Source organism: Rhinopithecus roxellana, chromosome 14 (assembly GCF_007565055.1).
Source record: "Rhinopithecus roxellana isolate Shanxi Qingling chromosome 14, ASM756505v1, whole genome shotgun sequence".
Lineage (NCBI taxonomy): Eukaryota > Metazoa > Chordata > Mammalia > Primates > Cercopithecidae > Rhinopithecus > Rhinopithecus roxellana.
The window spans coordinates 31,273,221-31,300,023 of record NC_044562.1 but is presented as its reverse complement, the minus strand read 5'-3'; the positions used below and the strand labels follow the sequence as shown (position 1 = coordinate 31,300,023).

Sequence of the window (26,803 nt, the reverse complement as noted above, 5' to 3'; positions counted from 1 at the left end):
GTTCGTTTCCTCACTGGATTCCGGACTGTGGGCTCCAGGAATGCAGACGCTGTGCCTTTGACCTTTGCATCCTCCTCAGAGCCTGGCAGAGTGCCAAGTACATAGGAGAAGCTAGAAAAGTAATTCGGCGAATGAATAAATCCATGAATGGCAGCTGACCCAGATGATCTCTCAGGTTTCTGCCAGCTGAGAAACTGTAGCAGTGCCCTGGACGGGGAGGCGGGCGGGGCGAACTACGAGCTCTGATCCCCTCCCAGGGCTCAGGCTACTGTGGACCCCGATCAGCGTAGGCTCGCGGCCCGCTGCGTCCCCGCCTCCTGGCCGCCAGCCGGGGGCGGAGCCAGGCCGCCCCGCAAGCCGGTGGCCTTCGGGGTGCTCGCCCCGCTGGAGGTGGTGAGGGGGCGGGTCCAAAGCAGAGGTCAATGGGCGGGGCGGGGCCACAACGCCCCCACGCCCCCAGCCTGCTGGCAGGTTCCCTGCGGGGGGCCGGGGCCGGGCCGTTGGCTAGCAACGCCCAGCCCCGCCCGACTGGCGCGCGCCTGCCCCCAGCATGGCTTGGCAGGGCTGGCCCGCGCCGTGGCAGTGGGTCGCCGGCTGCTGGCTCCTCCTCGTCCTTGTCCTCGTCCTACTTGTGAGCCCCCGCGGCTGCAGAGTGCGGCGGGGCCTCCGCGGCCTGCTCATGGCGCACAGCCAGCGGCTGCTCTTCCGAATCGGGTTAGTGCCCGGGTTCCGAAGCGTGCGGGCTCGGGAGGCTGGCGCGCTGGGAGAGGGGACCGGGAGGCGGGGGCCGGAGCTGGGGGTGGGCGTGGCGGTTAGGACGGGGCTTGGTCTAAGGGATCGAGGAGACGGACTGGAGAAGCCACTGAGTTGGGGGGCTGGAGAATTGGGATAAGCTGGGGAAGGAGGATCGGAGAGGCGGGCCAGGGTGGCCACGGAAGGAGGCGTGAGAGAATATCTGGAGAAAAGTGCCACAGAAGGGGCTGGAGACCAGGAAGCTGGACAGGAGGATAGTGCAGTAGCCAGGGCTGGAAAGACCGTCCCTGTCCGGGGGTAAGGTCAGCAGATGCCCGCGCTCCGATGGCAAGTGCCGGAGAGAAGGAATGCCTCCCACCGTCTGACATTTAAAATCGCCAACTCCTTCTGTATGTCCTTGTCCCACTCCCCAGCACCCAACTTCTCACCAGTCAAGTTAGGTTCTTCTGTCCCAAGCAAGGGTCTCAACCCTGTTGGATTCCAGCATGTCCGTTTCCTTCTAACCACAGCCTGGCCCTAGTGGAAGCCCCAGGCTGTGAAATCTGACCCAACTGACTCTGCCCACTTTTCCAGTGATTTGTCTCCATCGACCCTCCCCCACTCACTCTGCCCTCCTGCCTCCCTCTACCCCTTCCTTCCTGGCCCCAGGGGAGGGTGGTGACTAGCAAGCACTGTTCAGCCCCAGGGACGCTGAGAGGCAGGGAAGAAGACAGGCCTCCGAGGGCCCCTGTCCCCTTCCTACTACTGGCCTGGCCAAGGGTCAGGACCTCAAGCCCCAGTTTAGGGACAGTAATGTTGGGGATGGGAACTGTGAGAGCCCTGGCCACAGGCCAGGTTGTGGGGAGAGCCTAAGCCTGGGAATTTCCTGAGCTTCTGAGCAGACATTGTGCAACTCACCCTCTCCTCCCCAGACCACCCACACGCCCAGAAGCTTTAGGCCCAGGATTCCACTCACAGTCTAAGAAGCGGAGATATAAAGGCTTCAGTGGACGGGAAAACTAGAAAAACATGGTGCTGGAGGGTGGGGTGGGGATCTTGTGTCTGTGCCTTTTGGAGCATTCACATCTCTCTAATATCCTAAACCTTGGTCACCGTTTAGATAATGCGCCAAGTAAGTTACCATTGCTCTGCATATTGCATTAAAATAATGAGACTGAAAAATATTTAGGCCAGGCGTGGTGGCTCACGCCTATAATCCCAACACTTTGGGAGGCTGAGGTGGGTGGCTGGCTCACCTGACATCAGGAGTTCGAGACCAGCCTGGCCAACATGGTGAAACCCCATCTCTACTAAAAACATTACCTGGGCACGGTGGTGAGCACCTGTAATCCCAGCTACTCAGGAGGCTGAGGCAGAAGAATCGCTTAAAGCTGGGAGGCAGAGGTTGCAGTGAGCCGAGATAGCGCCATTTCACTCAGGCCTGGGCAACAGAGCAACTCCGTCTCAAAAAAAAAAGAAAGAAAAAGAAAATCCCCAAATATGAAGGTATCTAAATAATTTTCTTTTTTTTCTTTTTTTGAGATGAAGTTTCGCTCTGTTGCCCAGGCTGGAATGCAATGGTGTGATCTTGGCATGGTGAAACGGGGTTTCACCATGTTGGTCAGGCTGGTTGCGAACTCCTGACCTCATGATCTGCCCGCCTCGGCCTCCCAAAGTGCTGGGATTACTGGCATGAGCCACCACACTTGGCCTTTTTTTTTTTTTTTTTTTTTTTTTGAGATGGACTTGTGCTCTGTACCCTAGGCTGGAGTGGTATAGTGGCACAATCTCAGCTCACTGCAACCTCCACCTCCCGGGTTCAAGCAATTCTCCTGCCTCAGCCTACTGAGTAGCTGGGACTACAGGCACTCGCCACCACACCTGGCTAATTTTTGTATTTTCGGTAGAGATGGGGTTTCACCATGTTGGTCAGGCTGGTCTTGAACTCCCGACCTCATGATCTGCCCACCTCGGCCTCCCAAAGTGCTGGGATTACAGTCAGAAGCCACTACACCCAGCCCATATTTGGGATTTTTAATGGAAACATTTTCTCCCCATAAAATTTCTGGGAATTTTACAGTCTTATCTGGGGAAAGATATTTAAATCTACTTCTAGCTTTCAAAATTAGTAAGTTTGAGGTCATACAAATGGCCTGAGGAAGTGGAAAATAGAAGTTTCCATAAGGAACTGGAATCAGAATTCCTGAGATCAGAATGCCAGAATCACTATCTCAGAATCTTGAGGGTGTGGGTATGCCTGGAAATTGGGACTTGGGATTTTACAGATCTCCAAAACTGGAATCATTGGAGAGCTTCTTCAAAATGCAGTATTTCTACAGGCTTTTCTGTGTCTGGATTTCAAGGTTGCTTTGGAATCCACTCCTCAAATTTGCAGATTTGAAGGGTGTGCCTGGAGTCAGATTTCCAGACCCTATTCCTCATAGTCTGGGAAACAATCAGTCCAGTCCCCAGGGGGAGAGGTTGCTGGCTGCTGGGAGGGAAAGGGGATATTTGCAGGAAACTCTAGGGTGGAAATGGGCAGGTGTTGGTGCTAGGGGTGTCTCCAGGAAGGATGGGGAGGGAGGGGGAACGGGATGGGACAGGACATGGTGGGGAGGGGGAGGGCACACGCGCTACCAACCTGAAGGTGTGGCTGGGAGGATCACAAATAGAGGATTCTACTGGGGTGGAAAGGAAATGATGGAAACACCAGGCTCACCGGGAGGAGAGCTGTTGGCCATGTTATCATTAATAATCAGCATCCCTGGTGTTTGGCAATTTTATAAAAGGCTTTCCTTAACCGTAACTACAATTGTCTTAGGATGAGGATAACTGAGCACAGTGGCCACAGGTGAACCTGATGTGAGACACATGCATTTGGGGCTCTATGGCACCTGGGAGATAGTGTGGATAGTAGCTAAGCACATAGCATGTGGGGTTGAACAAATCTGCTTATGCATCCTATCTTTGTTGCTTAGTAGCCATGTGACCTTGGACAAGTAACGTCTCTGTGCCTTGGTTGTTTTTTATCTATAAAATGGGGTTGGGGATGCCTATCTCATAGGGCTCCTATGAAGATCAAATGAAACCGCACCTAAAATACACAGGGCCTGGCCCAAAGAGTGTTCAGGAAATGTTAGCAAGTGTTCCTGCTGTGACCTGGCGTTGGGTGGGAGAGGATCCATGGCCCTGTGTCCTTCCGGAGCTTCGTTACATAACTCCACCCCTGTCTTCCAAGCCTGTCCTACTCACCACCCAGCAGGAAACTCCACATCCCTTCATTCAGCCAGGGAACACCCAGCTGCCCTGGGTAAGGACTGTGGGGTCCCAGATATGAACAGGTTCTGATCACTGTTCTGCAGGGAAGGGGAAAGCACATGCGAACACATATAAACAAGGGCCCAGCCGGGCGCAGTGACTCAAGCCTGTAATTCCAGCACTTTGGGAGGCCAAGGTGGGCGGATCACGAGGTCAGGAGGTCTCCCCATCTCTACTAAAAGTACAAAAAATTAGCTGGGCCTGGTGGCAGGCACCTGTAGTCCCAGCTACTCGGGAGGCTGAGGCAGGAGAATGGTGTGAACCCAGAAGGCGGAGCTTGCAGTGAGCCGAGATTGCACCACTGCACTCCTGGGCGACAGAGCAAGACTCCATCTCAAAAAAAAAAAAAAAAAAATAGGCCAGGCGCGGTGGCTCAAGCCTGTAATCCCAGCACTTTGGGAGACCGAGATGGGCGGATCACGAGGTCAGGAGATCAAGACCATCCTGGCTAACACAGTGAAACCCCGTCTCTACTAAAAAATACAGAAAAACTAGCCGGGCGAGGTGGCGGGCGCCTGTAGTCCCAGCTACTCCGGAGGCTGAGGCAGGAGAATAGCGTGAACCCGGAAGGCGGAGCTTGCAGTGAGGTGAGATCCGGCCACCGCACTCCAGCCTGGGCGACAGAGCAAGACTCCGTCTCAAAAAAAAAAAAAAAAAAATGGGGGGGGCCCAAACTCGGGAGGAGGCAGGGCACGGCAAGCTCCCCAGAAGCAGCACGATACACCTGGGGAGTCGAATCAGGAATGTAGGACTCGCCCGTGTGTGTTCCCTGCTTCATGCCTCAGTTGCCCTTTTGCCTTCTTAGGGGTAGTTGTGGGGATTTTGCAGAACAGAGTCTTGAGGAGAGCCTCTGTCTGCAGAGGGGAGATGGATAGGACACAGGCAGGTCTGCGAGTGTCTTGCAGAACCAAGGAAGTGGGTAGCAGCTGGCCTGTGGGGAAAGCCAGTCCTAGTGACAGCCTTCCCTCCTAGACCAAGCCCCCTCTCCATTCCGAGGCGTAGAAGGTCCTTCCTGACCCTTGCAACCCTCCCTGGGATGGACCTAGCTTGCTCTACTTCTGCAAGAGGAAAGCCCTTAGCTGGGGCCAATGAGTCCCACTGGCTTGATTTCAAGAGTGGCAGGAGCCTGATGGGAGGGTCCTTGAGTGAATCCTCCCAGCCGCCAAATGAGGCCAGGTAGATGAGCTGGACTATCCACGTCGCAGCCTGGCAGGAGGGAGCAGGATCCTTTTCTTTTTTTTTTTTTTTTTTTTTTTTTGAGACGGAGTCTTGCTCTGTCGCCCGGGCTGGAGTGCAGTGGCCGAATCTTGGCTCACTGCAAGCTCCGCCTCCCGGGTTCACGCCATTCTCCTGCCTCAGCCTCCCCAGTAGCTGGGACTACAGGCGCCCGCTACCTCGCCCGGCTAGTTTTTTTGTATTTTTTAGTAGAGACGGGGTTTCACCGGGTTAGCCAGGATGGTCTCAATCTCCTGACCTCGTGATCCGCCCGTCTCGGCCTCCCAAAGTGCTGGGATTACAGGCTTGAGCCACCGCGCCCGGCCGATCCTTTTCTTTTCTGGGGCCTGTGGGACCTTGGAGAGCTACGGCCAGAGCACCCACAGCAGCCTCATGCCTCCCTGCTGCTCTCTGCTCTCCCCACTAACACAGCTTCCCGCTGCTGCCTGGTTAGTTTTCAAAGTGTGGCTCTGAGCAAGTGTCCACTTCTGCAAGCCACATTGCCAACATAATGGAGCCACGCCCCTCGCCCAGGCCTTTGCAGCCCTCCCACACCCCCTACAGACCTGCCCAGTTTTATCTTCCCCAGGCCTGAGCTGTTCCTGCACTTCTGTCTGACCTGTCCTGCCTTCCTTCCTCCCTACGTCTCTACTGTCAAATTCTGTTCCATCTTCAAAGCTCACCTTCAAAGGTACCCAGAATCTGAACACTTCTCCCTGCCTCCACTGCCACCACCCTGGGCCAGCCAGGAGAATCGCTTGAATGAACCCAGGAGGCAGAGGGTACAGTGAGCCGAGATTGCGCTATTGCACTCCAGCCTGGGTGATAAGAGTGAAACTCCATCTCAAAAAAAAAAAAAGAAACTGTTATTTAAGTCAGGAATGGATTACTTCTCTGCTCAGACTCCTCCAGCGATTTCCCACCTCTCTCATGAGGTCCAAGTCCGTTCAAAGAATGGCTTCAGGGCCCTCTGTGACCTGCCCATCCCTACCACATCTTTTAACGCCCTTCAGCCTGCTCCTCTGCCTCAGCCACAGCTGGTGGCCTCTCCACGGTGCTTCAGTCCTAGCTGAGAGGTCTGGGCTAATTCTGTCTCTGCCTGTTGTAATCCCAGGCCTCAAATACACCAAGACACCCCTCCCTTCAGGCCTTTCTGTGGCTCCGCATGGCTTGTCGCCTCACTTCCTTCAGTTCTCTGCTCAAATTTTGCCTTATATGAGAGCCCTGCCCTGACCACCCCACATAAACGTAGCACCACCCCCACCCCTGCACCCTGTCCCCTCTCTGGCTTTATGCTCCCCTAGTTCACATCACCATGGGACACACTACATGTTGATTGTTCTTCTCCCCCAACCAGAATGTGGCTACACAGGGGGAGAAGCTTTGTTCAAGACTGCATCCCAGATTCCAGAACAGTGCCTGGCACCTAGGTAGCCCTTACTAAATGCCTCTGAATGATCCTTTTTTAATTCCTAAGTATGATTGAGTTTTCACACGCAAAGGTAACATGCGCATCCCTCAAACCTTGTGATGATGTCAGCACGGTATCCATCTGATGTGAAAGAAAAAAAGTTTCTGAATGAATGCATGCGTGTATGAATAAATGAATAAAAAGCTTGGCTCAGGTGCCCTTTTCTCCATGAAGCCTTCCCAGCCTCCTCAGTCAAAATAAACCTCTTGTCTCCAGACTGCCCCCGGCACTATCTTCCCTCTTCTAGCTTCCCGTGCGCATTCTTGCTTGTACTGAAGTTAGGTGTTCATGGATCGGACTTCCTGGCAGCTTTCTGTGTTCCTAAGGGCCTTTGGGCCGGGTACAGTGGCTCACACCTGTAATCCCAGCACTTTGGCAGGCCAAGGCAAGCGGATTTCTTGAGGCCAAGAGTTTGAGACCAGCCTGGCCAACCCCATCTCAGCCTGGCCAACCCCATCTCTACTAAAAGATAGATAGACCAGATGGCCAAAACCCCATCTCTACTAAAAGATACAAAAATTTACTGGGCATGGTCGCGCACCCCTGTAATCCCAGCTACTCGGGAGGCTGAGGCAGGAGAATCGCTTCAACCTGGGAGGCAGAGCTTGCAGTGAGCGGAGATCGCGCCACTGCACTCCAGCCTGGACGACAGAGCGAGACTCTGTGTCAAAACAAACAAACAAAAACTAAGGGGCCTTGGAGCAGACCCCAGCTCCACTAGAACCCTGGGACCCTCAGGCCTAGCTTAGGGAGCAGGATTGAATCAGGAAGGCCTGGGATTGGGATGAGTGAGGAGAGAAGGAGAAAGTCACAAGAAACAAACCAAAACTAAACAAAGCCCAGAGCCCTTGGCGGGCAGGTGGCCTGGGATTACACCCATGGAGACAGAACTAGCTAAGGCCCCCCAGCCAGGGCTGAGACACCATGGAGAGGCCACCAGCTCTTACTGTGCTTCTAGTTCTAGCCAAGAGCTCCCAGCAGCCCATCCCCTTCGTCCCGGGGATCTCCTGTTTTGACCGCAGAGCAGCCCTGTCCCTCTCCTGGGCGTGAGGAAGTCGCCCCGCCCCCAGGCATGCTGGCAGCTTCGGGAAACCCTCACCCTCAAGGGCCTTTTAGCTGTCTCGTTATCTTCTTCGGTTTCCTCAGTTTTGAGAATGCACAAAACATGGAGGTGCTCTCTGCGTTCCTGAGGGGCCTCGGAGCAGACCTTGAGTCCCATAGAACCCTGTGTCCTGGTTGCCCTCCAGGTCCCTCAGCTCTCAGACAGGCACTTTCAGTTCCGTTTCATTAGGAGTGCCCTGTCGGTGGTAAGATGCAGAGCCTGGGCAGTCTGGGTCCTGAGGACATGAAGGGAGAAGCCAGAACAGTCCCCGGCCAGAGACCCCACCAGCCTGAGCTTGTCCGTTGGGTCCCAGTGGAGTCTGGGGCCCTGTGGGATCAGGGGGCCATTTAGCAGATATAGGAGGAAGGGAGGAGCCAAGGCAGGTGACCCTGGCAATAAGGGCTTTCCAGGTCATTCTGTGGGAGGCAGAGCCCCCTTTCTGCTGCTCCCCTGCCCTCCACCCTCCCTCCTACTCCCCCTGGCCTGAGGCCAGCCCTGGGCCCAGCTGGGACAGAGGCTTGAAAACCTTCAGGCTTCTCTCAGGGCTGCCCAGGATGGTGAAATGGCCCTATGGAGGAGAGAAGAAGAGCTTCATTGTGTGTTTTCCACTGTGTCAGAGGGAGGGGCATCTGGGGGGGCAGTGGCTCACTGTCCCCAGCTGTCACACATGGCCTCCCATGGGGCTGGAGGCTCACATTCAGACACCAGAGACACCAACTGCTAGCTCACTGAGGCAAGGAGTAGAAGGTGCACTTTGACCCTACACTGGAGGCGCTGGCACTGTCTGCAGTTGTAACCCCACAGGGAGGGTCCCTCGGGGCAGCTGCCACTTACCCAAGCTGGCTGCTCCCCACCTTGCAGAATGGCTTTTCTGCCTCCCACCTAAGTCCTAGAGGACCAATTAGGAAACTTTATCTTCTTTTTGGTGAGGTGATGATGGGTAGGTAGTTCCTGGCCCCAGAACTGCTGAATCAAAATCTAGGAAGAGGGAGGGAGAGAAGAAGGTCAGAATCTTCTTGTTTAACCAGCACCCCTAGATCATTCTAATATAGATGGACCAAGGCCCATTTTAGAGAAGCACTGTCCTAGATCCCAGCTTGCTGACCGTGCCTGGGAGCCCCATGCAGAGAGTGTGAACCCGCATCTGGGCCTGGGGCATCAGTATTTTCTTGTGAGTCAAGTAAACTTACTGGTCCAGGCTGCAGGGGAGCACTCAATTTGACAGAAAGGGAAACTGAGGTTAGGGGAGTGAGTTCCTGCTTCTTGCCTCCAGCAAAAGAAGAAGCTGTATCTCTGGTAATGGCTTAAGAAACCAGGGGCCGGCCGGGCGCGGTGGCTCAAGCCTGTAATCCCAGCACTTTGGGAGGCCGAGATGGGCGGATCACGAGGTCAGGAGATCGAGACCATCCTGGCTAACACGGTGAAACCCTGTCTTTACTAAAAAATACAAAAAACTAGCCGGGCGAGGTGATGGGCGCCTGTAGTCCCAGCTACTCAGGAGGCTGAGGCAGGAGAATGGCATAAACCCAGGAGGCGGAGCTTGCAGTGAGCTGAGATCCAGTCACTGCACTCCAGCCCGGGCGACAGAGCGAGACTCTGTCTCAAAAAAAAAAAAAAAAAAGAAACCAGGGGCCATAACATGGGGCAGTGACATCCTGGAAGGTGGAGCAGGGGATTGAAGACAGAAGGGCACAGGTTCCGGCCGGGCATGGTGATTCATGCCTGTAATCTCAGCACTTTGGGAGGCCGAGGCAGGTGGATCACCTGAGGTCATGAGTTCGAGACCAGCCTGGCCAACATAGTGAAACCCATCTCTACTAAAAATACAAAAAAATTAGCTGGGTATGGTGGCAGGCACCTGTAATCCCAGTTACTTCGGGAGGCTGAGGCAGGAGAATCACTTGAACCCAGGAGGCAGAGGTTGCAGTGAACCGAGATCGTGCCATTGCACTCCAGCCTGGGCAACAAGAGCGAAGCTCTGTCTCAAAAAAAAAACCCCAAAAAATATACATGATTGATTTGCATGCCTTTTTTTTTTTTTTTTTTTTTTAGAGGGAGTCTCACTCTGTCACCCGGGCTGGAGTGCAGTGGCACGATCTTGGCTCACTGCAACCTCTGCCTGCCAGGTTCAAGCAGTTCTCCTGCCTCAGCCTCTGGAGTAGCTGGAATTACAGGCACGCGCCACCATGCCCGGCTAATTTTTGTATTTTTAGTAGAGACGGGGTTTCACCATATTGGTCAGGCTGGTCTCCAGCTCCTGACCTCAGGTGATCCACCTGCCTCAGCCTCCCAAAGCACTGGGATTACGGGTGTGAGCCACTGCACCCAGCCATGCTTTTGTATTTTTAATGAATATTGTCATATTGTTTTCTCTGCAGTATGTCTCAGCATAACGATACGTGCTTGAGCTTTGTGAATGTTGAAACCTGTTGCTCTAGATCATGTGTTTCCCTTGCTGCGCAGTTTTCCAAGGTCTGAATATGTTGGAATTTATTTGTACATTTTGCTGGTGGCAGTCATTTAGGGGGTTTCTGTCCTTTCACTCTTGGGAGCACGGGATTATCCTTGGGCGGTACAGGAAGGGAGGGGGTGGCGACTCCCGTGGTCTCAGTTTCCAGAAGGCCTGACTGGAAGTTGGACATTTGTTCATAAGCAGTGAGGTGCCACCGAAGACTTTCGAGCGGGAGCAAGCCTCAGCAAAACGCGGCGCTTTAGGAACTTCTTTTTGCCTGTGGTTTGCAGTTTGGGTCGGAGGTAGAGAGCTGGGGGACAGAGGCTCTTATAAGACCCTAAGTGAAAAAAAAAAAAAAAAAAAAAGACCCTAAGTGAGTTTCCAGGGCCTGTTCCCACAGGTGAGGCTGCAATGGGGGGCAGTGGATGGCAAAATTGAGAGGGATCCTGTTTTGGTTGCATATGCCAGGGAGAGGGCTAAATGCAACTGTAAGGACAGGGGGCCTTTCCCAGAAAGAGAAGGAGCAGGACGGGGAGCTGACCGTGGGGATTGTCACTCACCAACTCTGCAGGCAGATGGAGGAAGAGCCTGAGCTAAGTGGCTTAGAGAGTCCTGTGGAAGCCCTTGGCAGGGCGGGACACAGGGCTGGGGAGAGCCACTAGGTCCTCAGGCTGTTCTTCCCTTCCCTTCCTCCTTCCCCGCCTCAGCCCTGCCTTCTCCTGCTTTGCCCAAAGATCAAGACCTCAGGCCAGCAAGGACTGCAACCTGTCCCTAGCCCACATCCAAGCCAGGCACAGATCTCCCATTCCTCTGCCACCCTACCTTCTCTACCTCCAGCACCCTCTCTATTCCAGGCCCCTGTCTGTCTCCCACCTGGATGACTCGGTACCTCCTGACCCTTTTCTCCACCCAGCAGCCCAGTGAGCTCTCAGAAAGGGAGTCTGATCCTGTGCACCCTGTTCTAACGCCCACCAGCCGTTTTCCACTCTCTGCATGGCCTGGCTTCTGCCCACCTCACTGACCCCTTCTCCAGCACTGTTGGTCCCTCCAGCCCTGCCTAGAGACTCTGAGGCCTCCTGGCAATTCCTAAAATTCCACACTCCTCCTGCCTTGGTGCCACATCACCCAGAACCGTCCATGCCGCTGGCTCGGTCTTGCAGTTTCCAGCACGAATGTCACCCTCTGGGGACGAGGCCTTCCCTGGGCACCCTGTCTACAGTAGGGCCTCTTCCCTTCCGGCTACTCTTTTCCACCCCCAGCCATAGTTAACTGGCAGTTTGCTGACTAATCCAGTTTCTGGTTTAATGTCTGTTGGCCCTCCCTTTCCCCACGTTACAAGCTCCCGGAAGGCAGGGCCCCTTCTGCCTTGTTTCTGCTATCTCCACTGTGTCCATCTTGCACAGTATTTGCCAAATACAGTGAGTGACAGGGAAGGGCCTTGTTTACTGCAGCTTCTTGGTGCACAGTCCCTGCCCCCACAGATCTTGTCCTTTGTTAGGGACAGAACCTGGGCACATGTAGTCAGCATTTAGTAAGGGGAGGCGGGGAGCTTATCACCCCTCCCAGATGTGCATGACCCTGCTTTAGCAGCTGGGAGGACTGCCTGGCTGAATTTGGGAAGGAAACAACAATTGCTAAACATCTTCCACCCGCCAGGCTCTTGGCTGAGTGCTTTACATTAGTTTTCTTATTTTAGGCACTTAATCTTCGCACAGTCCTTCGGGGTAAGTCACAACATTGCCATGTTATAGATGAGGAACCTCATCTATGAAACTCATGACTTGCCCAAAGTCACAGAGTCAACAGGGGCCAGGCTATGATGGGAGCCCAGATCTTTCTGTTGCCAGAGCCTCTGCTCTTTCCATAAGCCCATGTAGCGAGAAATGAAGATAGGAACGGGACTCAGGCATTGGTGCAAGGTGGTGTCTGTCAGAGGAAAGGGTGATTTTATTTAATTTTATTTTTTAACTTTTCATTTTGGGCTAGGCGCTGGGGCTCACACCTATAATCCCTACACTTTGGGGGGGCCAAGGCAAGAGGATCACCTGAAGTCAGGAGTTCCAGACCAGCCTGGCCAACATGGTGAAACCCTGTCTCTACTAAAAATATAAAAATTAGCTGGGCATGGTGGCAGGCACCTGTAATCCCAGCTTCTAGGAAGGCTGAGGCAGGAGAATTGCTTAAACCCGGGAGATGGAGGTTGCAGTGAGCCAAGATCATGCCACTGCATTCCCCTGCCCAGGTGACAGAGCAAGATTCAGTATAAAAACAAACACAACTTTTCATTTTGAAATGATTTCAGACTTGTCAGAATACTACATAGCATTCCCATATGCCTCTCGCCCCTGAATACTACCATCTTTCATAATCTCACTATAGTCATCAAAACCAAGAAATTAACATGAATACTATCCTATGAACTACTCTCAGAGCTTACTCAAATCCACCATTTTTCCCTGCTGTTACCCTTTCTCTGATCTGCAATCCAGTCCAGGATCCCACATTGCATTTATCTCCTGGTCTCCTCCAGTCTGGGACAGTTTCTCAGTGTATCTTTCGTCTTGTCCATACATTTGAAGAGTAGAGCCTGGGCAACATAGTGAGACCTCATCTCTACTAAAAATGTAAAAAATTAACTGGCACGCACCTGTAGTCCCAACTACTCAGGAGGCTGAGGTGGGAGGATCGCTTGAGCCCAGGAGATTAAGGCTGCAGTGAGCTATGGATCACATCACCGCACTCTGACCTGGGCGACAGAGCAAGTCCCAAAAAAGAATTAGAGATTTGCATTTTTGGCACAAATACCACAGAAGTGATCTTGTGCCCTCCTTGGTACGTCATACCAAGAGGCAAATGATGTCTATATATTGTTACTGGTGAGATTAACTTTGATCACTGGCTTAAGGTGGAGTCAGTCAGGTTTCTATGGTCTTTATAATTAGTGGTTATTTTGTGAAGCAGATACTTTGAGATTATGCAAATATCCTCTTTCTCTCTTTCTCATCGTACTTGGGTGATTTGACTAGGGTCTCCAGGTGTTAGAACGTGCTCTTGTGTGTTAGAAACTCTCAGTGTGGCCGGGCGCGGTGGCTCAAGCCTGTAATCCCAGCACTTTGGGAGGCCGAGACGGGCGGATCACGAGGTCAGGAGATCGAGACCATCCTGGCTAATACGGTGAAACCCCGTCTCTACTAAAAAATACAAAAAAACTAGCCGGGCGACGAGGCGGGCGCCTGTAGTCCCAGCTACTCGGGAGGCTGAGACAGGAGAATGGCGTGAACCCGGGAGGCGGAGCTTGCAGTGAGCTGAGATCCGGCCACTGCACTCCAGCCTGGGCGGCAGAGCGAGACTCCGTCTCAAAAAAAAAAAAAAAAAAAAGAAACTCTCAGTGTTAGCCTGGAAGCGAATCAAGACATCTTCTCTTAAAAAAATAATAATAAAAATAATTAGCTGGGTATGCCTGCTCATGCCTGTAGTCCCAGCTACTCGGGATACTGAGGTGGAAGAATCCCTTGAACCCCAGCATTTCAGCCTTCAGTGAGCTGTGACTGAGCCACCACACTCCAGCCTGGCTGACAGAGCAAGATCCCATCTCTTAAAAAAAAAAAACAAAACGCTGGGCACGGTGGCTTATGCCAGTAATCCCAGCACTTTGGGAGGCAGAGACAGGCAGATCACCTGAGGTCGGGAGCTCGAGACCAGCCTGATCAGCATGAAGAAACCCCATCTCTACTAAAAATACAAAAAATAGCCAGGTGTGGTGTCGCATGCTTGTAATCCCAGCTACTTGGGAGGCTGAGGCAGGAGAATCGCTTGAACCTGGGAGGCGGAGGTTGCAATGAGCCATTGCACTCCAGCCTGGGCAACAAGAGTGAAACTCCATTTGAAAAAAAAAAAAAAAGTTAATCGTCCTGTCTGTCCTACTAGATATAGAATCTTCACAAAGACAGTGAGTTTGCCTTGCTCAGTGTGTGTTCAGTGCCTGGCTGATAGCAAGGATTCAGTAAATATTGTTGAAGAAATGAAAGTGTAGCTTGGCCAAATCTAATTTAGAAATAAAACCAAAAAAAAGAAGGCCTACAAAAAAAGGAACATAAAGGCAAATAAAGGTTGGCAAAGCCCTTCAATCATGTGCCCAGATTGCCAATCAATATAAGCCCATGGATACATAGAGCAGACAGTGCAGTGATTAAACTTTACCTAAATCATTTCTACAAATTGCCATGGAAACCTGCTTGGTTTTCACCCAACTGCTTGCAGACAAATCAGCCAGCTCTTCCCTAAGGAGTCTGAAGAGCGGCTGCACCTGCTCCCACATACACAGTCAATCCTTGTAGAGACTTAGGGTCAGCCGGGCGCGATGGCTCACGCCTGTAATCCCAGCACTTTTGAGGCCAACGCAGGTGGATCACGACGTCAAGAGATCAAGACCATCCTGGCCAACATGGTGAAACCCCGTCTCTACTAAAAATACAAAAAAGAGCCAGGCGTGGTGGCATGCGCCTATTATCCCAGCTACTCCGGAGGCTGAGGCAGGAGAATCACTTGAACCCAGGAGGCAGAGGTTGCAGTGAGCCGAGATCGTGCCACTGCACTCCGGCATGGTGACAGAATGAGACTCCGTCTCAAAAAAAAAAAAAGGCTGGGCGCGGTGACTCATGTCTGTGATCCCAGCATTTTGGGAGGCCGAGGCAGGCGGATCACGAGGTCAGGAGATCGAGACCATCCTGGCTACCATGGTGAAACCCTGTCTCAACTTAAAAAAAAAAAAAAAAAAAAAATAGCCAGGCATGGTGGCAGGTGCCTGTAGTCCCAGCTACTCGGGAGGCTGAGGCAGGAGAATGGCGTGAAAGAACCTGGGAGGCAGAGCTTGCAGTGAGCCAAGATCGCACCACCACACTCCAGCCTGGGCGACAGAGCGAGACTCTCTCTCAAAAAAAAAAAAAAGTTGGGAAAAAATAGTCATTAAAAATACTAAAATATGAAGCTTTTTTTCTTCTACAATCTGTTTTGACCTGTTATGTTTTTAATTTGCTATGGAATGTAGTTCTAAGAAGCATTTAAATTATTAGCAGGAATTTTACCATTTGCTTAATATTGTGCAATGCTTGTTTTAAATACAAATATAAGAACATTTAACTCCTGTAGAGTCACAGAAACTACATAATTAATATTTCTTAGCTTATACATGGATATATATATTTAGTTCTTACCAGGACAGGGTCTCCTCTGTCACTCAGAGTGGAGTGAAGTGGTGCAAACATGGCTTACTGCAGCCTTGACCTCCTGGGCTCAAGTGATCCTCCCACCTAAGCCTCCCAAGCAGCTAGGACCACAGGTGCGTGCCACCATGCCTGGTTAATTTTTGCATTTTTAGTAGAGATGGGGTCTCACCATGTTGCCCAGTCAGGTCTCAAACTCCTGGGCTCAAGCTCTTCTCCCGTCACTGCCTTCCAAAGTGCTGGGATTACAGGCATGAGTCACCACACCTGGCCTTCAGTTCGTTGTTTTTTTTTTTTTTTTTTTTTTTCAGATGGACTTTCACTCTTGTTGCCCAGGCTGGTGTGCAATGGTGTGTTCTTGGCTCACTGCAACCTCTGCCTCCCAGGTTCAAACAATTCTCCTGCCTCAGCCTCCTGAGTAGCTGGGATTATAGGTGCCCACTACCACACCCTGTTAATTTTTGTACTTTTAGTAGAGATGGGGTTTCACCATGTTGGCCAGGCTGGTCTCCAATTCCTGACCTCAAGTGATCTACCAGCCTCCGCCTTCCAAAGAGCTGGGATTACAGGTGTGTGCCACCGCGCCCAGCCTTCAATTCTTTTTTTTTTTTTTTTTTTTTTGAGATGGAGTCTCACTCTGTCACCCAGACTGGAGTGCAGTGGCGCAATCTCAGCTCACTGCAACCTCAGCCTCCCGAGTAGCTAGGATCACAGGCACCTGCCACCACGCCCAACTAATTTTTGTAGTTTTAGTTGAGATGGGGTTTCACCATCTTGGCCAGGCTGGTCTTGAACTCCTGACCTCGTGATCCACTGCCCTGGCCTCCCAAAGTTCTGAGATTACAGGCATGAGCCACCGCACCCGGCTTTCAATTCTTAATATGTGCACATTCTGCCAGCACTGTTGGCTTGCCAGTTAATAAGGAAGGATGGAAAGGAAAAGGATGGATTGGTTACGCTATCTTCCCCTTCCTTTCTGTATCGCTATTTGCAGCATAAATGGGTGGATAACACAAAAGCAAGAAAGGACGCAGCAGAATTCCTTGGTCATTCGTGTTTCTTAGAACACTTCTGTCTTCTTTGTGCACTTGAAGCACATTCTAGTTTGAACTGAAAGCTTGGCCTCTTGGGTCAGTCATAGGTGTGCACTCACCTTGTACTCGCTTTGAGTCTTGTTGAACTCCCATGCATTGTGGGTCCCCCAGATCTGTGTGCTCACAGGCATTGCAGACTCTGTACAGGTATGGTAAGCGAGGAACGGAGTACACTCACTGTATGTGTCTCCTGCTCCCTGCATGTCCCACTGTCCTATCAGGCTCCACTTACAAGACACAAGGTCAAAGATAAAATCATTAAGTATTTCAGGGTCAGGGACGGTGGCTCATGCCTGTAATCCCAGCACTTTGGGAGGCCAAGGTGGGTAGATGACAAGGTCAAGAGATTGAGACCATCCTGGCCAACATGGTGAAATCCTGTCTGTACTAAAAATTCAAAAATTAACTGGGCATGGTGGTGCGCACCTGTAGTTCCAGCTACTCAGGAGGCTGAGGCAGGAGAATCACCTGAACCTGGGAGGGAGAGGTTGCAGTGAGCTGAGATCACACCACTGCACCCCTGCCTAACGGCAGAGTGAGACTCCCTCTCAAAAAAAAAAAAAAAAGAATTTCAGGCTCAGCCAGGCGCAGTGGCTCACACCTGTAATCCCAGCACTTTGAGAGGCCGAGGCAGGTGGATCACCCAAGGTCAGGAGTTCGAGACCAGCCTGGCCAACATGGCAAAACCCTGTCTCTACTAAAAATACAAAAAATTAGCCGGGAATGGTGGTGTGCACGTGTAATCCCACCTACTCGGGACGCTGAGGCAGGAAAATCGCTTGAACCTGGGAGGCAGAGGTTGCAGTGAGCCGAGACTGTGCCACTGCACTCCAGTCTGGACAACAGAGCGAGACGCTGTCTCAAAAAAAAAAAAAAAAGAGAGAGAATTTCAGGCTGGACACGGTGGCTCACACCTGTAATCCCAACACTTTGGAAGGCCAAGGCAAGAGGATTAGTTGAGCCCAGGAGTTTGAGACCAGCCTAGGCAACAAATTGAGACCCCATCTCTACATCTACAAAAAAGATAATTGGAATTACAGGCATGCACCACCACACCCAGCTAATTTTTGTATTTTTAGTAGAGATGGGGTTTCACCATGTTGGTCAGGCTGGTCTCAAACTCCTGACCTCAGGTGATCTGCCTGTCTCGGCCACGCAAAGTGCTGGAATTACAGGCATGAGATACTGCACCCAGCCTCACATGATTTTTTTTTTTTTTTTTTTTTGAGACCGGATCTTGTTTTGTCACCCAGGCTAGAGTGCAGTGGTGCAATCATGGCTTACTGCAGCTTCGACTTCCTGGGCTCAAGCAATCCTCCTGCTTCAGCTACCTGAGTAGCTGGGACCACAGGCATGTGCTACCACACCCAGCTATTCTTTTTTTTTTTTTGTAGAGACCCTATAGGGTACAATGTTGCCCAGGCTGGTCTCGAACTTTTGGGCTCAAGTGATCCTCTCTCCTTCCCTCCCAAGGTGCTAGAATTACAGGCGTGAGCCACTTCACCCAACCTTCCTCAGATGATTAGGATGCATGCTAAAGTTTGACCACCACTGCTCTTTCTGAAATATTTTTCCTACCTCATTTCAGCCTCCTAATTCCTACTCCCTCTTCCCTGCAAAGGTTACTTCATCAGAGGTGCTAGACCCTGGGCTAGATTAAAAAAGAGATAAAAAAAGAGATCCAAGTCTCTTTTTTTTTTTTTTTTTTTTTTTTGAGACGGAGTCTCGCTCTGCCACCCAGGCTGGAGTGCAGTGGCCGGATCTCAGCTCAATGCAAGCTCCGCCTCCTGGGTTCACGCCATTCTCCTGCCTCAGCCTCCCACGTAGCTGGGACTACAGGCGCCCACCACATCGCCCGGCTAGTTTTTTGTATTTTTAGTAGAGACGGGGTTTCACCGTGTTAGCCAGGATGGTCTCGATCTCCTGACCTCGTGATCCGCCCGTCTCGGCCTCCCAAAGTGCTGGGATTACAGGCTTGAGCCACCGCGCCCGGCCCCAAGTCTCTCTTTTTTTTAGATGGAGTCTTGCTCTTCACCTGCTGGAGTGCAGTGATGTGATCTTGGCTCACTGCAACCTCTGCCTCTGAGGTTCAGCAATTCTCCTGCCTCAGCCTCCTGAGTAGCTAGGACTACAGGTGTGCGCCACCACACCCGGCTACTTTTTATATTTTTAGTAGAGATGGAGTTTTCCCATGTTGGCCAGGCTGATCTCGAACTCCTGACCTCAGGTGATCCACCCTCCTCGGCCTCCCAAAGTACTGGGATTACAGGTGTGAGCCACCGCGCCCAGCCTTTCCAATTCTCTTCTGTGAGTTCCTCAGTTCACATCTCCCTGATAGATTGCAAGTTCTAGGTGTGTCCGTCTCATTCTCCATCTTGTTATGAGCGCCAAGCAGGGCAAACAGTAGGCACATAATAAGTGAGGATGGAATTGCATTGGCTCACGGGGTGACCAAAGGAATGGAGATGTCGGGCCTGCAGGCATCACGAAGGGGTCTAGAGGAGCTAGGGAGAAAGGCTAACCATAGACCACCCACTCGCTCTCTAGGTACAGCCTGTACACCCGCACCTGGCTCGGGTACCTCTTCTACCGACAGCAGCTGCGCAGGGCTCGGAATCGCTACCCTAAAGGCCACTCGAAAACCCAGCCCCGCCTCTTCAATGGTGAGCTCTGATTGCCCCTGGCCAGCATCCCCCATTCTGTGCCCCCACCCTCCTACTCCCCTTCACATACCCCAGCCCCTGGGCTCCCTGCCTATTACCCTGCCCACAGCCCATCTCTGTCCCCAGGAGTGAAGGTGCTTCCCATCCCTGTCCTCTCGGACAACTACAGCTACCTCATCATCGACACCCAGGCCCAGCTGGCTGTGGCTGTGGACCCTTCAGACCCTCGCGCTGTGCAGGTGAGGGGAGGGCAGGGAGCAGGGGGTGCCTGGGGTCACCTTGGGGACTGGCAGTTTCCCCTGCTAGAGAGAGCTGACCCTTGTCCGTCTACCCGTGAGATATATCCCATATGCTCCATGTTCACACGTGCACATGCACACACATGGCCTGGGGGAGGGAGGTACAGGGCATGGCTGGGCAGAAGGGGTGAGCAGCAGTGGGGGATGCAGAGCCAGAGGGCTGGGGGTGTTGGCCCAGGACTGTGGGTCTAGTGAGTTTCCAGGCTGGCTTTCACTCCCATTGGCCCCCTTCAGACCCCCTTTATTTCTGTTACCTCTGTCTGTCAGTATCTGGGTCTGTCTGTCTTTCCCTCCCATTCCTTATTTCTCTGTGTCTGTCCCTCTGCCTCCATGTGCCCCGTGCTTCACACTCCCGGATTTCTCCCCTCCAGCCCCATCCCCTCCCTCCACTTCATCTCTCCATCCTCTCCTCTCCTCTCCTCTCTACCAGCACCCACACTCCTGGATCCTGCTGCTTTAAGTGTTCCTTGCATCCTGCTCCCCAGTCTCCAAACCTCCTCTCTCCCGCAGGCTTCCATTGAAAAGGAAGGGGTCACCTTGGTCGCCATTCTCTGTACTCACAAGCACTGGTAAGGGGCTCCTGTCTTCCCTGGCCCACCCTTGTCCGGCTGGGCTTGCCAGGACTGGGCCCAGTGAGGACGGCCGGGACCGGAGGTCAAGAAGTCAGTACAGGCCGGCACCCACCTTCCTCGTGAAGTCACCTGGACACCAGCAGGGAGGGAGGAAAGGGGACAGTCTTCCACCACTCCATTTATCGAGCTTCTGAAGCCCCAGAGGAGGGCAGGACAGTCATTTCTCTTTCATTTCATGGGCATGTATTAGATACCTACTGCACACTGGGCATGGGCAAAAGTTATGACTCTTCCATCAAGGAAATTCTGAGACCAATAGGGGAGATAGCCCTGTATCAAAGTACATAACAGTGGAGGCAAGAGGGTTGGGAGTTCAAGCCCAACCTGGGCAACATAGTGAGACCTTGTCTTCACAAAAGAAGTATGTAATATTCAGGTAGCAGTTGGCAACAGGGTACAGGGATGGGAGGCCCAGGAAAAGTGTGATCAGATCCACTTGGAGAATTGAAAGATGGTGACCTGAGCTGAGAGTCCAGGAAGACCGGCTGGCATTGGCCAGCTTGAGTTGTTGGGGGCGATGTTCTGAGCAAGGGAACAACTTGAACAAAGGCCTAGAGGTGTGGACAACTTGCTTAGTCCAGAAGCCACAGCCCCAGCACTTAAAGGCCTGGAGATGCTGTGGGAAAGAGGGGGGCTTAGGTACAGTTGCCCCTTGAAACCCCCTGCCTGTCTCTGCCATCCTGCAGGGACCACAGTGGAGGGAACCGTGACCTCAGCCGGCGGCACCGGGACTGTCGGGTGTACGGGAGCCCTCAGGACGGCATCCCCTACCTCACCCAGTAAGTCCTTGACCTAGGCAAGGTCCTAGGCCCCTTCCATGGGCCCTTTCCCCCACCCCCAGCCTTCAGTGAAGTGTTTCAGGGGTACCAACAGGTGGATCTTTGCCAGTGCCCTTCCTGGCCCAATCCCTGCCTATCTGAAGACTGGCACTGCCCATCCTCCAATTGATCCAGCCTTAGTCCCCAAAAGAGGAAAGGGGGAGTGTTCGGACCTGAGACCCTGGGCATTGGGGTATCTGCTTTTGTATGGGAGCCCACCCTCTTGTGAATCACCCAGCCCCTTGGGCCTGGGATGGGGGCAGGGATCAGCATGGCACAGATCCAGTACCTTCTCTCCCCTACTCCCTTGTTCCCCAGTCCCCTGTGTCATCAAGATGTGGTCAGCGTGGGACGGCTTCAGATCCGAGCCTTGGCTACACCTGGCCACACACAAGGCCATCTGGTCTACCTACTGGATGGGGAGCCCTACAAGGGTCCCTCCTGCCTCTTCTCAGGGGACCTGCTCTTCCTCTCTGGCTGTGGTGAGTCCCCCTGAAAGAGAGAGGAACTGGGAGAGGAGGGAGAGACAGAAGCCAGGGCAGCCACAGTCCCATGGAGAGCACGGAAGCCTTAGTTTTAGCACAGGTGTTGCCGTGGCAGTTACTTCCATCTGTGTTACTCAGACTGGTTTTAATCCTTGAGACTTCCCTTGGGGTACCTTGGGAGGCTGAGGCAGGAGGATCACTTGAGGCCAGGAGTTGGAGACCAGACTGGGCAAAATAGCAAGACTATCTCTACAAAAATATTTTAAAATAAGCCAGGCACGGTGGCTCATGCCTATAATCCCAGCACTTTGGGAAGCTGAGGTGGGAGGATCACCTGAGGTCAGGAGTTCAAAACCAGCCTGGTCAACACAGTGAAATGCCGTCTCTACTAAAAATACAAAAATTAGCTGGGCATGGTAGTGCGTGCCTGTAATCCCAGCTACTAGGGAGGCTGAAGGCAGGAGAACTGCTTGAACCCGGGAGGTAGAGGTTGCAGTGAGCTGAGATCGTGCCACTGCACTCCAATCTGGAAGACAGAACAAGACTCTGTCACAAAAAAAAAAAAAGAAAAAAAAATTAAATAGTATAAATACTATAGGCCAGGAGCAGTGACTCAGGCCTGTAATCTCAGAACTCTGGGAGGCCAAAGCAGGTGGATTGCTTGAGCCCAGGAGTTCAAGACCAACTTGGGCAACATGGTGAAACCCTGTCTCTACAAAAAATACAAAAATTAGCCAGGTGTGGTGGTGAGCCCATGAATTCAAGGTTGCAGTGAGCTATGATTGTGCCACTGCACTGCAGCCTGGGCAACAATGACACTCAGTCTCAAAAATAAAAAAGACTTGCCCCAGCTGTTGGACAGAATGAGAGAATGCAGGGAATTAGTTTCCCCTGGGTGGAGCCTGGTTCTCTGATACACTGACTAGCAGGACTAGGTTATGAAAAGTTTAGAACCGCTAGGTGAGGGGGTGGGTGAGGATCACAAGTCCCAGGCTGCATGGAATCCCAAAGGGCAGCCTAGGCGAAGAAGTGTTCTGCAGGAAAGAGCAGCCCTGCGTCTACCAAGCCTGGGGCCTGCAACCTGAAGATTCTGCAGCCCCTCCCTTCAAGTGTCACTGTGTGCAACGGAGGCCTCAGATGGGCTTGGTTAGGGGTGACCAGTTGGGCCCAGCTCCCAGTGAGAAGGAAGGAATAGATGCCTGGGGTGGGCCTGGCAAGGGCACAGTCAGGGCTGGTGGCCAGCCAGAGCATTACAAGCTGGTTCCCACCTGTCTGGGTGTGCCTTATGTCGTATCGTGTTATCCTGGCGCCTTGTGACATACCCTCCAACCCCCCACCAGGACGGACCTTTGAGGGCAACGCAGAGACCATGCTGAGCTCACTGGACACAGTGCTGGGGCTAGGGGATGACACCCTGCTGTGGCCTGGTGAGACACCCCTTTACTACTCCCTATCCCAAGGGCCTTCCCAGCCCCTCACTCCCCTAGAAAGCAGGCCAGCCCAGTTCCTGGCCCAGAAGCGACATAGCTCCACCTCCAGGGGTAGAGGCAGAGTTCTGGCCTCCCTTCCTCCTGGAGTGCTGACTCCATAACACCTCTGCTTCTCATATTACCTTCCCCTGCCAGCCAGACTTCAGCCTCTTGGGAGCCCTGCAGGCCCCAGGGCATTCCAGAGAGATGTCTAATTGTTCATAGCCCAAGCCCAGAACAGAAAATAGCCTTTTTTTAATCTGGGGAGAAGTCAGTAAATCCACTCTGCATGTAACCATTGCCGTGTAGTGCTTGAAAACATTCACAGATATCTGTTAATCCTCAGAACATATATTCATTCATTCATTCATTCATTCATACATTCAACAAGTGCTTTCTGTGCACCTAACACATACCAGGCTCTGTTCTAGGCACCAGGAACACAGCAGGTACATCTGTATCTGGTGGCATCATTGTTCTCTCCACTTGCCAAATGAGAAAATGGTGCCTCAGAGAGGTGCCATGACTAGACTGAGGTCACACACTAGGCAGTGGCGGAGTCAGGGCTAGATGCAGGCCTGCCAGCTCCAGGTCTAGTGGTTTTTTCCCCTGGAACCATTGCCACGTTTTCACCCATGGCTGACTTGTGCCCGCAGTTAGAGAAGCAGCTCCTGGAGATTGGGGTTTTCCTGGAAGTGCTGCCCTTGTCCCTGGTGGTCGGGTGCCCATCAGCCTGGACCTGGGGCAGGGAAGACTGTTCTGACCAATCTCTCTCTGCTGTGCGTCTCACCCCCGTGGCTGTTGGTAGGTCATGAGTATGCGGAGGAGAACCTGGGCTTTGCAGGTGTGGTGGAGCCCGAGAACCTGGCCCGGGAGAGGAAGATGCAGTGGGTGCAGCGGCAGCGGCTGGAGCGCAAGGGCACGGTGAGGGACTTGGGGTCCAGGAGGAGCTGTGTGGGCAGGCACTCAGCCCCAACGGGAACCCATCCATGCTGACCCCAGGCCTGCGAGCACCTCCCCAAAGCTCTGACCTGTTTGGTCCATGGGCCCTCAAGTCAGAACTCCTGAACTCCAGGATGGGGCAGGTGTCGGGTCAGGCTTCTCTGTCTTGGGTCCGTTTCCCAGCTTCTCTCCACCAAACCTGGTTCCTCTTGCCCACAGTGCCCGTCTACTCTGGGAGAGGAGCGCTCCTACAACCCATTCCTGAGGACCCACTGCCTGGCACTACAAGAGGCTCTGGGGCCGGGGCCGGGCCCCACTGGGGATGATGACTGCTCCCGGGCCCAGCTCCTGGAAGAGCTCCGCCGGCTGAAGGACATGCACAAGAGCAAGTGATGCCCCCAGCGCCTCCAGCCCAGACACCCACACCTCACCATCCTTCTCATCGCTAACACCACCACCTCCATCGGCGCCCAAGCGGGCATCATCCCCCACACTGCTCAGGGGAGGGGAGGCACCAGGCGATGAGACTGTGAAGCCAAGAGAAGGGGGCCAGTCGGAGGCTGGGAACCCCGCAGCACGAGGCTGCCTCATCAATGGGAGAGGAAAGGAGGGGTCTTGGGACATCTCCAGACCCTACCAACTGGGAGGGTCCCCTCCTTCCCTACTCCTGGGACGGCAGCAAGGACATGGGGGTTGCTGTTAGCTTCTCCGTCGGGAGGCCTCATCTCACTGTAGCCCTGGAACCCAGGGCAGAGGGCCCACGCAGGTTGAGTCCATCTTGCCCTTCCCCAATCCAGGGTTGGGAAAGAAGCTCAGCCCCTCACAGTGGCCTCAAGTGTGATGCCTTGCAAAAGCACCACTCAGAGGGGCAGCTGGACTCTGGTGTCCTGAGACTCTGCCCTCCTCCCACAGCCTCCCTGCCCCACCCATCCCTGCAAAGTCATTTTTCAGACAGAGCCATTCCTAAGAACACTGAAGGGCTGGAAGGCTGGCTGGCCACTCTCTGCCTCAGTGGCCTCCCTACAGCCTGGAAGAAGGAGGGTCCTGGCTGCCAAGGAAACCTCCTCATTGAGCTAAGGAGACACTGGAGTCTGGAGTGTGGAGCCCCACAGTCTTGCAGGTCACACGCTCTCCTTGCGCATCTGGCCTGGTCATGCCCGCTGGCCTCTGCCCCTGCCCTGGGCCAAAAGGGCCCCTCCTTGCCAGGGGAGAGACAGCCACGGTCCTCTTTGGCAGCTGTAGTTTTCTCACTTTGGCCCATGTTCTTAGGCGCGTCTGCCTGCCTTCCTCCATCTAACTAATCTCTCCTGCTTTATCTGCAGCCCTTTTCTTCTTTCAGTTAGTAAAGATTTATTCTGTAACCTGACACTCATCTGGCCCTTGCGGTTTGCCAGCCACATTCCCATGTGATTTCCCACTGGCCCCCACCCGGCTGGGAGGAGGGGCTCTGATGTGCAGATTGGAAATCAGAAGTCTGTGAGCAGAGCACGGGAGTGCATGGCAGCTCTGGGCCCCAGGCCTGGCCCGGCCCCTCTGCTCACTCCACCTCCAGCTCTGCTGTTCCTCTGCTCTTAGGTCCAGATTCCTTTGGAGCCACAGCGAGGAACCCTGTGGTCCTCAGGCAGGTGTACCTTGGGTCAGCCAGGAGCCCTCTTTTCCTGTTTTAAAGCCTGCTCTCGGGCTCTGCTCACCTCTGGTGACCCTCCAAGATGCCCCTGCCCTCAGTTTCCCCTCATGATCTGGCCTCTGCCCGCCTCTTCAGCTGCAGCCTCTAGTGCACTTTAGCAATACCACCAGACTAGTTAGAGTTCCCCACTCACCAAGCAAGACATGCAGTTTCATGCCTCTGTGCCTTCACTCACGCTGTTTCTTCCAACTGGAATGCCTTCCCCTGCTCCTCCTGCCTTGTCTGCCTGGCAAGTACCTGTTCATCTCTCACGATCCCCTCAAAGGCCCCCTCCTCCAGGAAGGCAACCCCTGTGCCCCTCCCCTCCAGGCTACCTCTGCACTTTGTCAATGCTTCTCCTGTGGCACTTATCACACTGTATTTTACTTGTTTACATGTTTGTCTCTCCTTCTAGACTGTGAATCTTTAAGGGCATGGACTGTATCTTATGCATCTCTGTATTTCTGCGCCTAGCACGGTGCCTAGCACACAATAGGCGCTCAATAAATGTTGAATGAGTGAATGATTTAACCAGGACTTGATCACCCAACAGCTTGTCTTTGTGGCTACATGAGTGAAAACAGCAGAGAACTTTCTTGCAGTTTTCCCATCTCAGCCCCAGGCCTGCTAACTTGCAGTTAGGCACTTCAAGAGTTTTGATCAGAAATGATGCCCAAAGGCTGGGTGCGGGGGCTCACGCCTGTAATCCCAGCTCTTTGGGAGGCTGAGGTGGACGGATCACAAGATCAGGAGTTAGAGACCAGTCTGGCCAACATAGTGAAACCCCATCTCTACTAAAAATACAAAAAAGTAGCCAGGCGTGGTGGCGGGAGCCTATAATCCCAGCTACTCAAGAGGCTGAGGCAGGAGAATGGCGTGAACCCAGGAGGCGGAGGTTGCAGTGAGCCGAGATCGCACCACAGCACTCCAGCCTGGGCAACAGGGTGAGACTGTCTCAAAAAAAAAAAGAAAACAACTTAAAAAAAAGAAAAGAGAGAAATTACGCCTAAAATATGTTCCTCCCAAGGCCCATGGGCATCTGTTCAGTTTACGATTGGCTTATCTCAGTGTTTCTCAAAGCTTGAGATACACAAGTGTACACTGGCTGAAGTAGGGTGGCTGTACATGGCCACAGCACAGCAATCAATCGGACTTCAAGGACACGGCCTTGGCACTAGTGTGTCTTTAATGCCTTTGGAAAGAAAGACCCGGGATCCAGATTC

At 53.0% G+C, this 26,803-nt stretch overlaps 1 protein-coding gene, 1 long non-coding RNA gene and 1 other non-coding gene across 3 annotated transcripts; 2 read left to right on the top strand and 1 right to left on the bottom strand.

Moving 5' to 3' along the window:
- The first annotated feature begins 427 nt into the window (after positions 1 to 427).
- On the top strand, positions 428 to 26,111 carry LOC104660018 (probable hydrolase PNKD). Its single transcript, XM_010360221.2, has 9 exons — positions 428 to 714; positions 19,154 to 19,269; positions 19,396 to 19,508; positions 20,079 to 20,137; positions 20,887 to 20,979; positions 21,337 to 21,500; positions 22,844 to 22,930; positions 23,781 to 23,896; positions 24,134 to 26,111. The coding sequence occupies exons 1-9, from the start codon at positions 551 to 553 to the stop codon at positions 24,305 to 24,307; spliced, it is 1,086 nt and encodes a 361-aa protein (XP_010358523.1). The 5' UTR covers positions 428 to 550; the 3' UTR covers positions 24,308 to 26,111.
- On the top strand, positions 6,723 to 6,823 carry LOC115893411. The gene has a single exon (XR_004053418.1). It is a non-coding gene; the product is annotated as a small nucleolar RNA U13 (small nucleolar RNA).
- LOC115893149 lies at positions 10,322 to 11,451 on the bottom strand. Its single transcript, XR_004053088.1, has 2 exons — positions 11,304 to 11,451; positions 10,322 to 10,627 (listed from the first exon to the last, which is right to left on the bottom strand). It is a non-coding gene; the product is annotated as an uncharacterized LOC115893149 (long non-coding RNA).
- Positions 26,112 to 26,803: the final 692 nt, after the last annotated feature.

Coding starts and splice junctions, on each gene's coding strand:
- LOC104660018 (XM_010360221.2), top strand. CDS start 551: ATGGCTTGGCAGGGCTGGCCCGCGCCGTGGCAGTGGGTCGCCGGCTGC. Junction 20,138..20,886: donor CTCTGTACTCACAAGCACTG/GTAAGGGGCTCC, acceptor GCCATCCTGCAG/GGACCACAGTGGAGGGAACC. Junction 20,980..21,336: donor GGCATCCCCTACCTCACCCA/GTAAGTCCTTGA, acceptor CTTGTTCCCCAG/TCCCCTGTGTCATCAAGATG.